Source organism: Chiroxiphia lanceolata, chromosome 14, assembly GCF_009829145.1.
Source record: "Chiroxiphia lanceolata isolate bChiLan1 chromosome 14, bChiLan1.pri, whole genome shotgun sequence".
NCBI lineage: Eukaryota > Metazoa > Chordata > Aves > Passeriformes > Pipridae > Chiroxiphia > Chiroxiphia lanceolata.
Genome location: NC_045650.1, coordinates 1680730 through 1697954, shown reverse-complemented (window position 1 = coordinate 1697954; position 17225 = coordinate 1680730). Strand labels below are relative to the sequence as shown.

At 43.0% G+C, this 17225-nt stretch overlaps 1 protein-coding gene across 1 annotated transcript in view; it reads right to left on the bottom strand.

Moving 5' to 3' along the window:
• Window positions 1-44: 44 nt before the first annotated feature.
• The window catches only part of AMOT (angiomotin), a 62616-nt gene continuing 45435 nt past the window's right edge, over window positions 45-17225 (bottom strand). Inside the window, 7 exon segments of the mRNA XM_032702272.1 lie at window positions 45-4109; window positions 4112-4117; window positions 5157-5381; window positions 6208-6440; window positions 7097-7219; window positions 9120-9310; window positions 10804-10953. Coding sequence (XP_032558163.1) covers window positions 4000-4109; window positions 4112-4117; window positions 5157-5381; window positions 6208-6440; window positions 7097-7219; window positions 9120-9310; window positions 10804-10953 — 1038 coding nt within the window. The 3' untranslated portion in view covers window positions 45-3999.

Here is a 17225-nt window from a genome sequence, read left to right as displayed (position 1 = left end):
GGTGGAAGCCAGACTCTAGAATCAACTTAGAATAAGATCTTTTGAAAGAAATGTATTTCTTCATAAATACAGTACAATTACATTTTACAATTTTTTTTACTTCCTAGACATAAAACCACTAGCTTTTACAAAAGAGTTCCTATACAAATACATGAAAAGAGATCCCCCTCTCCCCACAGCCCCCTGTCTGCCCGCCCCTGGCATGGAGCAAACCCACCAGCAGTGGTGCAGAGAATCCTGGGATAACCTGTGCCAGCCCTAGGGAGGGACACAAACACCCCCAGGGTTTTGCCCACCCTGACTGCACCGAGTTCTGGTCCCTGTGGGAAGAGCCCTGGGCCTGGCCCAGCTGTCAGGATTCACTGTGCAGGGGTCACACATCCCGCTCACCACTGTGGGCTCCCGGAGCAGGAGCTGCCCATGGAAATGGGTCTGGCCTAAAACTCTGCAAGTCCCCTCACTCAGGCAGTCTCAAAACAAAGCAAAGCTTCTTTACAGCAAAGCTGCTGCAAACAGCAGCAGCAGAGGCCACATGCACAGAATTTCGCCCCATAAGACATGCTGAGCTCAGTCCCCTGTGCAGACTCCTGAGGAGCAACTCACACAACCCCTTGAGTCCTCAGACACAAAATTGCTGCTCTTGACCCTGCCAGGAGCTGCCAGGCAGGAGCTGTGTAAGTTAATAACAACACTGGGCCAGGTGGGAACAAAAGCCTCTGCATCTCAGGCAGTTCCCCGAGCCACCAAATCCCAAAGGAACTGCCCAAGGGAAGGACTTGAGAGTTTAGCCATTCTGTAAGCAGTGAAAGGAAAGAGGAAACATAACTAAACTTAATTTTCTTGTTTCGCTCTACAAAGAAGAATATGTGGCTTTCTTTATAAAAAGCTACAATTCTGCTTCTAATACCCGAGTTTAAGAAAAACTCTTAGTCTAAAATTTTGGTTTGCAAAGGTCATTGCAATCATTGTTAAAAATCACTTTCTACTAGAAATAAGCTCTACAGAAGGCAAAAGAACTAGGTGTGCAGTTTGTCTCCTTAAAGCAGTTTCTGTTTAAAAACACAGTGAAGATCTGTACAGAGACTGAAGGCTATAGTACACATCTTCCTCAAAGCAAGGGGCTCGTTTACATTCACATCAGGACGGCTCGGAGGAAGCTCGAGGGACAGAATTACATTCCTGATGGCTCCTAGTTTGTCAGCACAGGAAAATGACCTCCAACTTCCACATCAAAAAGTTTTCGGGGTTTTGCTTTTGAAAGAAATAAAAACTACGAAACAGGGCAAAGAACCTGACCTGAACAATGTAAATCTGCACCATTTTCTTCCAATATTACTTCCACAGGCTCTTGCCAAGGCTCCTGCAATCCTGATGGTTTGGACTGTCAGCGACCACCTGGCTTCCGTTTTTGGAGGAGACAGTTGCTGTCCATCATCTGCATTTTATTCACAGAAAGCTATTATGTCAGTTTTTTTATTCGTAAAAATAAATCACAGTGGCACTCTGAAAACAATGAGCTGCAACGAGGATAAATCAATTACATTTACCTAAAGAGACAATATTGACTGGGGAAAATCAGTTTCTAAAAGAGATTTTACCTGTAAAGGATCCAAATTTCCCAGATGTTTAGAATTAATGTGAATCAAGTGAGTTGGAACCTTTTATCTAGAGCCCTACGGTTGTAAAACTTCTTTCAGACTGCTGAGAAGTATTTGTAAAGATGGAATATAATTTTTCCTGACTTTAAAAGAACAGAAAAGCACTCAAACCTGCTCTGAGACAGACACTCAATGGCATTTTATCTCCCTTGTTGTTCATTCTAAGCCAAAACCACAAAATATATTTCTGCTGCAATGGCAAAAAGATGGGACACCTTGAGCTAATGAGCAAATCTCCTGCATTTCCAACAACTGTGGAGGAGGAAGAGAAATCACTTCAAATCATCCAGGGTGGACATAACTTCATATAATGGGATGGGATTAAGCCAAGAGAAATAAATGTAAGACCTTCTCAGGGATGAGAAGGAAGAGGCTGTGGACAGTTTGCCTACAAAAAGGCAAACTCTACAAAGTTTGCCTACAAAGAGGAGAACTGATTCAGAGGGAAAGAAGGTCCATAGCTGTCCAGAGAGATGTTGTCCCATGTGGCACAGACAGTCAAAGCCTTGAAGGGCAGCTCTGAAATGTCTGAAGTGGTGCTGGAAGGGGGTTTGTGCTGCCTGGTAGAGCAGTGACTGCTAAAGCCATACACACTTAGTGCATCTCTTACCTTACACACTTGGCCATCTCTGGCTTCTGTGGGACTGGGGATATGGCCTGAAGAACACTAACAAGGAGCAAATCTGCTAGAAATTATGGGAAGTGTTTTCCTTGCAGCTGACCTTTAGGCACCACCAAGTCCCTTGTGCAGCAGACAGAAGGCACCTCCTTTCCCCTCCCAACCCTCCACTGTGAAACTCATGTGGTGTCTGTTGATCTGATAAGGCCATTTCAATTGAACATCACAGCAGCAATGTCAACTAAGGAAGAATCAAAGACATTCACTAACTGTTTGATGATTAATTGCTGGATTTCCTTATTTCTGAGGTGAAATGATCAGAAATAAAAATCTGGCTACTCTAATGCTGCATAGAAGGCTGAAACTAGCCAGGCTCCCCATGTGTGAGCACTGGCTAAGGAAATATTTTAACATTCAAGTACAAAAAGAATAGTTTTTAATAGAAATTAATATTGAAGTGTTTTAATAAAATGCAAAGACAGTAACAAAAAAATACTCATGTACTTCTATTGGTCTTAATATCTCCTTATAGTATCTGTAACCAAAGCACTGCTGTGCTAGTTCCCAAAAATCTGAAAGTGAATCTCATGACTTAAATGTGTAACTTTCTTCTGTGATGCCTCTGGGACTTTAAGCCACTCTCTCCAGTTAGATGAACTAAAAAGTATTTTGGAAGGAAAGAACCTTCCATCTGAACTTCTACATAGAGTTTCTCTTTAAAGCTCTACCTCTGAGGCTTTGCTATAGGACAAAGAATCCAGTCTCTCCAAACAGGAGGGACATACAAAGTAGAGGGGCATTTGAAAGATAGAAAAATCTGCTCCAGAGAAACATCTCCACAGATGTAGTAGATTAAGTTGCTAATAATGAAAAGCAACAGGTCTTCCCACTTGCACTATGGTAAATTTGGAGTAGTTCCACCAAAGCCAATGGAATTACAATGACAGAAATCTGATCTAACAGATCAGGACCAGGCCTGTAAACTCTCCTCTTTTAATTTATGTAAAACATGAATGCAATATATTATTTACTATCCACTGTATAAATTACTGAAAAAGTATTTAAGTATAAAAGTGTGGCAAATCTTGCAATGAAACTAAAAATGTGAAATGCAACATTAATCACCGGAGTAATTTTTTTTTTTAATAAAGAAATAATAAAGAAAGAAATTTGGGAAGTAAAAAAAAAAAAAGTTACTACACTGAAAATTGAAATCTTTTCAGCCTGTGAATATGAAATACCTATTCTGAGTTCTTACACTGAGAGGAAACAGGATCACAGCCCAGATTTATAAAAGCTTCTCAGAACACCTGATTCTAAAACCATTAAGTGATGCTCACAACAAAGTCCCTGGTTCTAATCATTATAAGGCCACTAAGCTCACCTTACTGCATTTAAGCTGGACATGTAACCAACACCTGTGAGAGCAGGTACTTCTGTTTAAGAGACTTTAAAAATACTGAAATGAAATCTCAGATGTAGCACACCTAAGTTCTAGGGGTTTTTTCCTCCAGATATTATCAGATACGTATTTAAAAAATAAAGGGGGAAACTTGCAAAGAAAAGTGGTTTTTTATAATTTAGAACAAATTATAAATTAACCTGTCCATACTTTTGAGACATAATATACAAGAGCAAACAGATGACTGTTCTTTTATTACCAGGTACTACAATTTTTCCCAATAAAAATGTCTTTTAAAATTTCTTGCTACTGTTACCAGCTCAGATCTTGGTACAGGCTTTCAGAATGAGGTATTCTAACCATCTCTCCATCTGGAAGGTCTGCCCATGGTCTAACAGGGGCTTTCTTTCAAGAGTGCTGGAGTGGAAGATGGCCCATCTACATGATGAGGAAAAACAAGAGACAGACAAGACAATTATAAAAAGAGAGTTGTAATTTCACTGAGGTTAGAAATATGACATTAACATTTTAAAAGTCATTTTCTATCATTGGCCAAAGACATCTAACAACTTATTTCATTTTTAAAAATTCCATTCTCTACGTATGTAGCCAGACAAATAAAGATATTTTATCAAATTCCCTTTGGGTACCCTCCCACTGATACACAAATCCACATAAAACTGGACTGACTGCATTTAAACCATGCAGTCAGCATAGACTTTCACCACCAACCTGTCCCCATCTCCCTCGATACCCATTAAATAGCACAGCATGGGCAGGGGTGCACAGCAGCCCAGCCCAATGCACTCTTCCATAAAGACAACATCATTGTAATGTGTCTGTAAGGAGAAGAGCAGGTTGTGTAATCTGCATTGATTTGCAGAGTGGGCTGGAAAATGAGCAGCTCTTGCCAGCTCGGAGCTCTGTGGGAAGCCAATTCAGCTTCTGTGACAGCCCTGTCAACTGGATCTGCTTGTGCCAAGGCTGAAGCTGGTCCTGCGACCAGGGCAGTGAACTAGACAGTTCCATCGTGATAGTTCCCCTTTCCTTCTTCTTCCTCCCCTTTTCTGAGTCCACTTGTCTTTGAAAACCCACTCAATGCAATGGCCGCTTTCAAACAGCCCATTTTCATATGCTGTTAAACCCCACATGCTGCTCACACTGACTTCAGAGTCAGCACTGACTCAGAGACTGTCCTGGGATTTGCATCTCCCTGTTCCAATTCTCGGATCTCACTGTACCTCTCTAACCAGTGTGTCCATGCTTATGCTAGCACTCTTAAAGCTTTTTTTCCTTCAGAGTATTTGAGACCTCTCAGAACACTGCTGTGCTTGCCCCCAAAACCCACCTGCCCTCACAAAAACTAGCCCCAGTTTGCCTGAACTGAAAAAGGGACATCAGGGCCTGCTCCACAGAGCAGCACTGACGGTGAGTGGGCAGCAGGGACCCCCCTGGGACAGCAGCTGAGCCCTGTTACCTGTTTTCTCTGCACTGTAGGTCAGGCTGGTGCTGGGGAGTCGTCCTGGGGCAGGAGCTGCAGGGGAAGGTGCAGCTTTGCTCTGTTCACTTCCCCGGTCTGTCTGGGTGCTGCAGTCTCTGCTGCCTGTTTTTGAGTGGGCTGACAGCAGTGGTGTGGAAGGAAGGACGGGAGAGGGCGTGGAGGGAATGGATTCAGAGCGATATTCTGTTCCCAGCAGAACACCTTCATGGAAAAAGGGAAGGAAATGTCACAATCACAGAAAACTAACTGGTATCAGTTCCTGTGCCCCTCTGCAGGACTTGCTCTAGGATCTTGAAAGTGCTCCATGCTTCAGGAGACAGCACTAATTTACCTTTCCATAGTACCTTTCATCACTGGGTGCTGAAGCCCCTGAGGAATAGCAGTATCCTCGTGTTGCTGTTTGCAGGTGGGCACTAAGAGTTACCTGGCTCTAAGCACTGGCCCATCTTTGGCAGGGTAAAACTGCACACTGAAACCACCTGCAACAGGGTCTCATTCACATTTCAGAGTCTTTTACTCTCAGAGGGGGGCCTTTGGGCCTAACTTCCTCCCTGAAAAAAAAATCATCTAGGATTTGCTTTGTTACAACTCCATTTCTCAAAACTATGCTGTTGAGCCAGATAGGAGTCACGTTAGTGCAGGCTCAACACCACGGGATAGAAATCCCGACGAGTATCTCTGCTCCTATTCAAGGAGACTTTACACCTCCAGCCAGCCACAACACCCAACCAAAAGCAAGTGCTTGAGAACTCTGAAAACTGTATCCCAAACATCCCTAATGTTAGGTACCAAACTGGGAGTAAAGATCACACATTTTAATGAGAGAGCCTGGACATCAGAAGTCACTGTTTCCCAAAAGTGATTAAAACAAGCAACTATTTCAAATGCTTCCCATCTTGCTTGCAGTCAGTTTTACTACATGCCAGGCCAGCTGGTCTGTCTGTCTAACACACCTTCCTCTGCTGCTCCTCCTCCCCCCTAAGCAGTGACCTGTGTATCTGAATTGCCACTGGTACTTGAAAATTACCCAGACTGCCTTTCCAGCTCTTGTCCTCCCTCTTCTCCTCCAGGATGGGAGTGCTGCTCAGTGTTGAGGAGTGGGACAGCAAGCCCGAGCCAGCGTTGGAGATGGACATGAGGGACTTGGCAGGTCTCATGGAGCTGAGCTGGTCTGTCTTGCCAGGCTCCTTCCGGGAGCGCTGCTGCAGGACTTTGATCATGGCATCCTTCTCAATGATCTGAGCGTGGAGAGTCTTAATCCTTTTTGGGAAGTAAAATGAACAATTTATGAGTCTCTTGTCTCCTGGGACTGAGGCCTCAGTGTCCCCATGGCTGTGACCAAGACCCTCTTAGGCATTTTGGGAGGTGGAAAGAGGATGACAGTGAGATTGTTGTCCTGGACACTGGCTGCTCACTGGCCCACAGAGCAAATTATGCACCAGAGAATGCACTGAGACACCCACCCACCTTTGGCTCCTGGAAGCTGCTCTAAACAGCCATGGAAGTGGCTTTGAGACAAAGCTGAGAGTTATGGCCAGGACATGAGACCAACAGAAAGAAGAGGATTATTGACACACTCTGGGGAGTCTGCACTTGACCTAATCCCAGGGAAAGCAGTTCTGTGAGACTGTTAAGAGGTGGTGGAGCCTGGGGTCTGATGAAGATGCCCCGAAGAGAGAAGAGGAACAAGCCAGATGCAAAAAAATCTAAGACAAGACTTTTTTGCATTGGCCCCCAGTATCAAGACAGATTTTGGATTGCTATGTAGATACTTCCTTGGCCAGATGAGTGTGTGTCATCCTACATCGTTGCTGTTGGTGAAGATACAAGAATTGCTGGTTCTGAGGTGTCTACCCAGCCAATTAATGTAAAATCCCTGTCCCAAGGAAGCCAGATAGGGCCAAACTGCACTTTACCTTCCCTCCATGTCAAGACATCTCCTGTTGGCAAGCAGAATCTCCTCCTCCTCCTTCTGGATGCGAGCTTCCAGTGAGGTGTCATAGCTGGGGTTGGGCGAGTGGCTGATCACCGTCGTGTCCCTGAGAACAAGCAATACAGCAGATCAAGGACCTGATATGTTTGCTGCTTTCCTCCTAGCAGCACAAAATCATTGCTCAAAAGTAACAAACAAGAACATCCACTTTTATGAGTTTAAGTTGCTCAGTGTCTTCCAAAAATCCAACTCCCAACTTCATTAGTGTCCTAATGAAGATTAGATTATAAAAACATGCAAGTCATTACAACAATATCCTGTGCATCTCAGGCCAGTCTATAATCTAATGTAGATTAACTGCACTACTGTAAAGGGATCAATGAGGCAAATCCAAGGACATGGGGAAAGGGAAGGATATAGAACACCAGGTGTTTTTCTTCAATTGAAATAGCACAAACTTCACTGCAGATATAAAGCTTTTTCCCTTCCCCTTCCAATAGTATCATACAGGGAATGTGAGTATCAAAGGGAACAAGGCATGGAAGTTTCTTAAGCAGTCCTAAGCAGCTTGGTCCAAAACACTTGAAATGGGCTGAAAACAGTTTCAGGTTCATTCTGTGCAGTGCCTGATGTTAACACTGTCATAGTTGTTCAGTCCACTAACCAAAACATAATGAGTATTTCATTCTACTTGTGAATGTGAAGGGCATGAGAAGGTCATTTAACAAATAAACCCAACGTGACCCAGATTCCTGCCTGTGCTCTAAAGCATCCTTCCTGCAACCTCAGGATGCTAGTTCCCACTAGGAAAGAAAAGGGAAAGAAATCTGTACACAGTGTAGATGAGGTTGCCCCCGAAACTAGTGGAAGCCCTCCCAGCAGCAAGATGGAAAAGCAGAGGCTGGCTCTTTCCTGACTGGACAGCATTTTTGTTCATTTAACAAAAGCTGACCAGCAACACATGCCCTCTCATTCCCCGATAAACAACAGACCAGGCCCCTACTTATCAGCCCATGCTGAAAATATAACATGGCCTCTAAGGGCAAGCAGCAGTAAAAGCCTTTAGGGAATCTCTAGGGAGGCAGAAAACAGTGCACAAGAAGCATCAATATGCTGAAATAACAGCTTGCTTCTGGAGCAAGATAAGATAAGTCTTTAAACGCTAACACAGCAGCTCAGCAACTTTACCCCTGTAATTCCAGTATGATCTTACAAGCTGGAAAGCCAGTAGTGATAACAGCCCTATCTGGATTTGGCTCGTGAAACAATCTACAGTAAAATCTGCCATCAAGAACCATAAACTAGAGAGCAATGAAATTCCACATACGCAATACCCAACACAAGGAGCTGCACTCCAACACAGCTCCGTTTACCAACCAGCTGAGGCACTCAGGCCTATTTACAGCCATAATAAGTGTTTCTGTGCAGTTGTCTTGGAATGTGAGCTTGTTACCAAATTTCAGACACCCTTCCCACCCCCACAAGCAGTGCTCTCCATACACAGCAGAATGTTTTGAGCAGAATTTCCTAGTAGATGTTTCTGGTTAGTAACCATGTTGAGGACAATACCACAAAGTAATTTGCAAAAACATTCTGGAGAACAAGGAAGCCATTCAGGGTGAATGATGTGAATCACCAAGCTCACTCCATCTCACATGACTTCAGAAAGGACTGATTCCTGCTTTAAAAATAAAAAAACAAATCCTTTCTCATACACCTATTTTTGAATCAACAGCTTCTAGGAATGGCTCAGAACAATCCTACTCTGGAAAATGGCTCCTGCACGTGGAGGAATCTTCCTCTGGAAAAATGTTTCGAATTGCTGGCAATTCCACAGCTCCCAGAAAAAGCAGCCAAGCTCCACTTACGTGAAGAAGTCTGAGGAGCCGTTCAGAACACAAGGCAAGCGATCATGGGAGGGTGGTATGACAACATTCCTTGGTGGGAAATATGACATTCAACTGGAAAAAGAAAACAATCCCAGTACTATGAAAAGTCTCATTTACCTCTGAGCAGCCACAGTTGCAGCTGCATCCAAAGCAAACTGTCTCATCACACTTTCCTCCAGGTATTTCTGTTCCCACTTGGTCATGTCAGCTTCCAGAGCCAGAATCCTTTCCTCCTTCTCCCGCAGGAGTTCCATGAGCGCCGTGGCGTTGTACTCGGAGACGTTGGCAGCCTGAGATGTGCCCTGACGCTGATTCCCGAGAGAAAAAAAGAACAAAACCAAAAATAGAAGTCTCAGGATGCATCTGTAAGAATCAGGGTTGGTTGGTCTCCTTTTTGTTTGAAGGACAGAGGCTGCTCCAGAGCAGCACTGCTTTGACAAAAGAACCCCCCAAGTGAAATGCAGTTTTCTATGCAATGTTGGGCAGACTAATAAGCAAATGTCTGAGATAGAAAATAATCCTAAGGCCTTTTTCCATGTGCAAAGCCCAAAGTATGCATCCCAGAGCTAGATTATGCTATTCAGGTGTGATGTGTACAGCCCATCCATGATGCCTAAAGTAACATGGACCTGCTTCCAACAGTGTTTAGCAAAACACTAACTAGTATACAAGAGCTATCACCCCTTTTAAAAAATACATCCAAAATATTTTTAAAGGATTTGGTCATTAAATTAATATTATCAGTGTATACCTGGGGATTAAGTAGCTGGGGATTAAAATAATTCATTTCTAAAGCAATATTTGGAAGACAGGCAGTGTTCCCTTTCAAAACAAGAGTGGAGATTTGCTGAACTAATAGTTCAACGGATAATCTGGGATTAGCAGGATATTTGACTTTAAAAAAAATTTAAAAAAATTGAAAAGAAAAGAAGTTGGGTGGACAAGCTTTTTTATGCTCAGCTCAGAATTTTTAACCATGACAAGAAAGCAGTTTATTTTGTTTACTCAGGCTCAATGTAAAAAGTTGTTTAGAGTTCTTAATCTTCCAAAGGTAACACAGAAAAGTTTATCAAATTACTGTAACTCCAACTAAAACCAATACAAAAAACCCCAAGTAAGATTTAAATATCCATTCGTATGCAGAGGTGAAAGTTGGGGGATAAAAATAGAACACAGGCCTGCATCCTATTTCTAGTAAAATTTACACACCTGACAGCTCACCTGTGTTTGACCCAGGTTGAAGTAAAACTTCACATCCAATTCATAACACCCCTACACAATCTACTACTCATTCATTCTTTTCACTGAAAAAGACTCACATTGCACTCACAAGAATATAGTCTACATTTCCATCAACTGCATATATAGAATTGGTTTTGCTGCTTTAGTCTTGTGTGGGTTTTTTTAAATGCAAAAGTTTTTTGAAGGGTCTCTCTTCAGACCAGTTGTTAATGAATTTTATATAAAATTCCAAACTGTGAACAAGATACTAAAAATAATTTCAAAGCAAGTATAACCAGGATACTTAATGATAAAACAGCATCTAAGCTATACGGCTGTGTCTGCACCCCGGCACAGGATGGATCCCCTATTGCTGTTTACCTAATTTTTCTGATTAAAATAGTACAAAATCAGGTAAAAACGATACAACAGCCAGCAAATCCATGACTCTAGCTAGCAAAAGAAACATCCCTTAATAATACAAGATGACAAAACCCCCACTGCCCTTCTTTTCTGTGTGGTGCAGGGTGTGGTGTGCAGTCCTACGAGAAGCCCAGTCCAGCCCAGGGGAACAGGGTACCTGCTGCATCCGCAGAGACTCCAGTTCTCTCTCCAGCCGTGTCCTCAGCCTGTGTTCCAGCTGTTCCCGCTTCTCACACGCTGCCTGCAGCTGAACCAAGGCCTGCTGCATCTTCTCCACCTTCTCTACATAGACCTGCTTCTTTTTGAGCTGAAATAAAGGAAGAAAATGCAACATAAATTAAATAATGAGAATGAGTGAGTGAACTTCTGGCTTTGCACAGCAGCCAGGAGGATGTCCAGATGACCTGCAGCACCTGAAGTGAGCCTACAAGAAAGATGGAAAAAGACTATTTACAAGGGCCTGGAGTGACAGGACAAAAGGGAATAACTTCACACTGACAGAGGGCAGGGTTAGTTGGGATATTAGGAAGAAATTGTTCCCTGTGAGGGTGGGGAGGCCCTGGCACAGGTTGCCCAGAGAAGCTGTGGCTGCCCCATCCCTGGAAGTGTCCAAGACTAGGTTGGATGGGGCTTGGAGCAACCTGGGCTAGTGGGAAGTGTCCCTGCCCATGGCAGGGGTGGGACTGGATGGGATGGTTTTTAAGGTCCCTTCCAATCCAAACCATTCCCTGACTCTACGATTCTATGACTGCTGTCAGGGAGCCTCACACTCCTGCTCTAGACTCAGCCCTCAGGATTTTACAGGTCTGTCCCATCTCTGCTTTCCTGATGGGTATATTTGTCCTTTTTGTCCTCGGCAAGCCCATAGTAAAGATGGGGAAACTGAGGAAAACACCTGTTGCAAACTTCTGAGAGCAGCAACAGACTAGAAAGGGCACCTGAGTTCATAATATTGTTCGAGTGAATTGACATACGTTTCCAAGGTAACTGCAGCAAAGACAGTGTTTAGAGCTGGTCCACAATCTGGGAACACTTTCAGTGTAACACCGAAAATTGCTGGCAGTGTTTTTACAAGGTTAAGCAGAAACTGATTCAAAACTTGTAGGATCCTATTCCAGTCCCATAATAATAAAATAATAGGATGAAAGGACACACTAGCCATGTCCTGTGCTCTCCCCATGCTGCAACCAGGTTTATTCCAGCAGCCTGGAATAATCTTGGCCCAGAGTGACCTGAGAAGTCCTGCTCTGTTCTTGCCCCTGCCCTTCCATCCTCCTCCATCGTTCATCCTGCAAACCAAGCTGTCTCGCAATAAGCAACAAAAACTACCATGCTGAGCCCCCCAATAACTGTACTAGCAAGGTTAATACACAGTTCAGGCAGAAAAAACCCAAACTAATATATGAATAAACCAAAAAAAAGAATAAAAACACATCCAGGGCCCAGCTCAATTTTAATATAGGGAATACTGGACACCTATGGACGTTACTTTCTATTAAGGAAAAGACTAACAATTGCAATTAGCTGGCCTTCTGCAGCAAATCTGGGATACTGCTTTTGTAGCTGTGATTGTCATAAACCCTGAAATACAAAAACAGCAGGAAGCAGGGAATTTTTCCCAACAGTCGGAGCTGAAGTCCAGAGAATGCAAAACACAGACTCCCTTATGTGAGTTCAAAGAGCTGCTCTACAGCTTCATGGAAGAAAAGTCCACTGAGGGATATTAAAGACAAAAGACACCACTTTGGGCTCAGGAAGTCCTTCTTGGAAGTGGAAAGTACTCTGGGAAAGTATCACTGCTTGTTGGCCCCATTCTGATAACGCTCCCTAGGAATCTGCTCTAAGTTTCAGCAGACACAGGATACTTTGATCTGAACAACACGAGCCATTCTTACATTGCACCTTTGTTCCAAAAAGGTCTTATCGTGTTTCTTCAAAAATTTTCCCTTTTCTCACTCCTCGTTCCTCGAGGCAATGCAGAGATTGCAATGTGAATAGCAGAGAGAGAAAAATCCCCAAACACTATTAATCCCAGACATGGTATCCTTTTCTTCTCTTCATAAAGCCAGCAGGCATCTAATCTCACAGCATGAATGTTGCTGCCTTAGAGGATTTTCCCCCAACAAGTATTTTACAATAAAAGTTACAATAAACAGTGAGCAATCCAGCCAAAGGACTTCCCACCAGTGCATGTACAGTAGAAAGGTATTTTTATTCGATTGCTCAAGATTTCAAGCTTGTTTGGAATGGGAGGGACAAGCAACATTACACTTAGATTAACAGCAGCTCAAAGTGGCCAAAAGAGAGAAACTATGGAGTTAGCAGCAGAACCTAGAAATGGAGAGCACCCAGTATCTTGGATTTTGACCTGGACAAGAGTAAGGAACAACCTGATAAACTCACTAGCAGTGAAACAGTATGCATCAAGCTGAATAATAATATTGTGCAAATCAGCTCTCCTCCCCCTCTCTTCTGGACAGGGGGATAAAAAAGTTGATGCAGTGATGCACATTTGGTCTCTTATTACCTACTACAAAGCATTTAAATTTCTGAAAAGTTTTTTAACACACAGGTAAAATCCTCCCTGCAAAAGCAGCCACTGACAACATTTTACTGGTTTCAAAATTAACAAACCTGAGTATGGGTATGTGTGGATAAACGTTTTGGCCTGCATTCAAAGAACACCAAGAGACCAGCCAGAAAACAGAACCAGGACACAGAAATTCCACTGAAACATTCACTTTGAAAATGCTCCCATCAGCCAAACCTGCAGGTGGAAAGTTGCAACACAAGCTGTTGCCCAACTTCCTGCACATGCCTGACTTGGGCACCAGACCCAACGTACAAGCACAGCTTGTTCAGTGGCTTTGCAGAAAGACAACATTTTCTCCCCCTTCATAAGGTACTCCTCATCTTCCAGCATCAGGAAGAATTAGGAATGTTAGAATATTTGGGACTTGTGTGTGTGTTTTTTTAACAATGTAAAACTGAGAATTAATTCAGGAATTCCTTAAGTAATTTTCAGTTTTTTGGAACCCAGATGTTCCATAAGCTTTAAAGGCACGGATGTGCTCCACACAACTCAGCTTTCCTCATGTCTTTTGTCAGAATTATCCTTTATCTATAAGATTGTTTCATTTCACACACTTCCTGCACTGTCAACTCACTGCATATTCTGGCACTTTCATTTCCAGCTCTGCCACTCTGCGAGTATTCGTGAGAACAATTTACCCTTCTGTGGACCAGGACTCTCTAGGAGTGGCAGAATTGAAATCTAATTTTTATATTTTTTATTTCTTAAACTTTATGACTTCATCTGTCCTCTCAAAGTAAAGAGGATCGGGAACGATTTTCCCAAGCACAGAGGGATTTCATTACCATAAACTGAGAGTATGATCTTGTTTTCCTAAGACAGGAATTGGAAACAATTTCCTGAGTATTGCCAGGGTGCTGAAGACATAAGTAAGTTGGGAGGAAGGAAGAAAAGGCAGTATGCTGAGGCTTGTTCTTGGTCATTTGCCACGGATTCCCCACCCTCTCTCTTCCATCATAGAACCTTGGCTCAGTGCCAGGGGCCACAACAACATCTACCACAGCAGAGATGGCATCAAAGGATGCTGGAATTCTCTCCTCTGCATCAGGCCTTGCAGTGAACACGTGCTCTAGGTAAGAGTTCATTCCCGAAGCTTTACAAGGATGCAGTCACACCCTTCAGTATGTAACTTTAAATAAATTTGACAAGATAGCAACTTTTCTTTTGATGGTGCAACATTTAACTAAGAAGCAAACTCATGTTCACATAATATATCATAACTGCTTTGCCGCAAAGGGTGCTCTGAAAATGCAGAGCATTTTGCTCATGAGGATATCTTTATTATAACAGCTATTTAAGATGTAAGATCTCAAATAACCTCAGTGCATGTCTGGAAACACAGCAGAGCACTTCAGCATGACTGTATCCCTTCCCAGCATTTCCTGCAGCACAGAGCACAACTTTATTAATATCATTATCTTCTCCAGGTCAATCCCTGACTGCTTTGGAAAATGTCCTAACCAAGAATCAGAGGTCAGGCTATAATTTTATCAATAATATTTTCTAACTAAACTAGTGCAAACAAGAGCATTCACTCTCCCATTCCCATTTACTACAAAGCTTATGTAAATTCTGCAACAGGACCAAGGATAAGAAAAATAAAGAGGACCAGGAGTGGCTTGGGCTCTGCAGAAATCCGGTACACGAAGTGCAAAGTGAAGCAGGGAATATCCCAGGATTCCCTGGCTGCCTGGTCAAGTATTTCTGGCTTCATTTTATTTTCCCATTCCCTGCATGGTCTAAAACCAATGGCCAAGGATAAAGTTTTCCTCTCAGAAATAGGGGTACTTGATTATTATTACAACTGTCCAGCAGAAGGGGGATTAACATTCTGAAAGCCAAACAAATCCTATTCCTCCATTTACTCAGGCTTTGACAAACCACACAGTCTCGTTCAGGGATCCCAAGTTCTTGCAGAAGGAAGGCTGGGAAGGGGGTACAGAGGTTTCATGCACAGGGAGCAGGGGTACACGGGAACAATGAATTTTCACTGTCAAGTCCCAGGGGAGGCTGTAACAGCCTCCGACTGGAGCTGCCTGTGCAGGACAAACGCAGTCCTGGACACAGCAGGTGAGGGGGAAGGAAGGATCTTCTTTTTGTAGAGATCATTGCTTCCAGATGCATTACTCAGCAAACATTTTTTCTGGGGAAGAAGAGAAAACTTCCTGCATAGCCATCAATGATTCAGAACTCTCCCAGGCATTTTGTCAAACCCAGCCATTACCTTCTTCATCATGGACAGCTCCTGTTTCAGCCAACTGGTAATATTCGTCAGCATCTGCTTGTTCTCCCACCCACAATTTTCTGATGTCTTCAAAGTCCTTGGTTTAATATATTCAGGGTGTTTTCATTACATTCTGGGTTATCCTAAAGCTGAATCCATTCACACACAGCTGAAAATGTGTTTTCTCCCACAAGAATTGCCTGCTATGGCAGAAATGTAGTTAAAAATGAGACAGCAAGCACGTTCAAACCACCTCTCCCTCATGCAGTTGGAATATATTCCTCTAGGATGCCTTTGAACCCTTGGTTGGTTTGAATTCAGGCACAACAAGACATCACTGGCCCCAGCAAGAGCTCATGCTGAAACAATCTGGTAACACTATCCTCTTGCTAGGGAATAGTGTTTGTTGCATGGGAATGTCATAATGTCGTCGCTCCGTTTGTTTGTGCTAAAATAAGTTCTAACTCTCAGAGCCACCTCCGGAAAATCACTAACTGGCAGAATATGTGAGATAGTGACACAGCAGCAAAAAGCCAGTTCTGTTCTGTTACAAGAATGTAGGTCATTAGACACACACATATCAGTTACAGGGAAAAGAGGGAGTTTTCTCTCCTCTGCACCCTACCCATCCAGGAACAATAAGCCATCTAGAAAGGGTCCCCTTTAGAAGCAGCTCTGTCCTGAAAAGAGTATTTTGTAGCTCTCAGAGTCTAAGCATTTATGTGAGAGAAAGCTATGGAGACCAGGAATATCTTTTTATAGACCAAGAAGTGACTGGAAAAAAAACAGACAAGCCTTCAAGCACACAGCTCTCCTTTGAGTTTCCTCTTGTGCCAGACTCTGCTCTGAAAGTATCTCAGACAAAGCATATAAAGTACAGTAGATGTCACTGGGAAATGCATTTTCACATTTCCCCATAGACAGAACCCTCAGTGTTAGCAGAAATAGTAGGTTATTTCTCTCCTACCAATAGAATAGTGAAAAATGAATACAGTATCTTAGCCCCGATAGCTGTCTATGTTGAATTCTGATGGCTGAAGGACCTTATAAATACAAGCATTTTTAGAAAAGATATTTCATTCAAACTTGTTCTCTCTGTCAGCCCTCAATTTCCACCCATACGAGAGGACATCGTTCTCCTCTTTTCACTGCAAGTTGTTTGAAAGAGGATGGCAAAAGAGTAGATATTTTTATCTTCCTGGAGGTAGTCACTATTTTTCAAAGTTGTCTCAAGGCACTCAGTAAAACAGTGGTTTGTAAAGTGGTGGAGCAAAGGAGTACAAGCTACACTACTGCAACAAACCCCACAAACTTTCTTTGAATTGAAGTTTGGTCTTCCGGGGTATGAATTTAACCAGAAATGACCAAGTTCAAGAAAAGCTCTGGGAATTCCTTTTCTTTTTTTTCTTTTTTTCCTTTTTTTTTTTTTTTTTTTTTTAAAAAAAAAGTAAAACCAGTAGCAATTGTGCCCTCTGCACCCAGCAGTTGTGGTTAGATAAAGTATTTGGCATCAAAGTCCTTCCTGCAACATTACAAACCTGGTTAGGACTGGCAAGAAGTCGGCATTTACTCAGCCTGGGGTGGGTCAGAAGGATCCTTTCTGCAAACACAGCCATTCTGCCTCTGGCCCAGAGCAAAGCCAAGTTTAAATGCTCCATCTGCTGAAGGCTCTCAAGGTGTACGCGAGCAGATGTTGCTTAAATCACGGTACCGTGACTATTTTACAAGCTCCCACACCCAGGCCATCTGTGACCAGCCACAA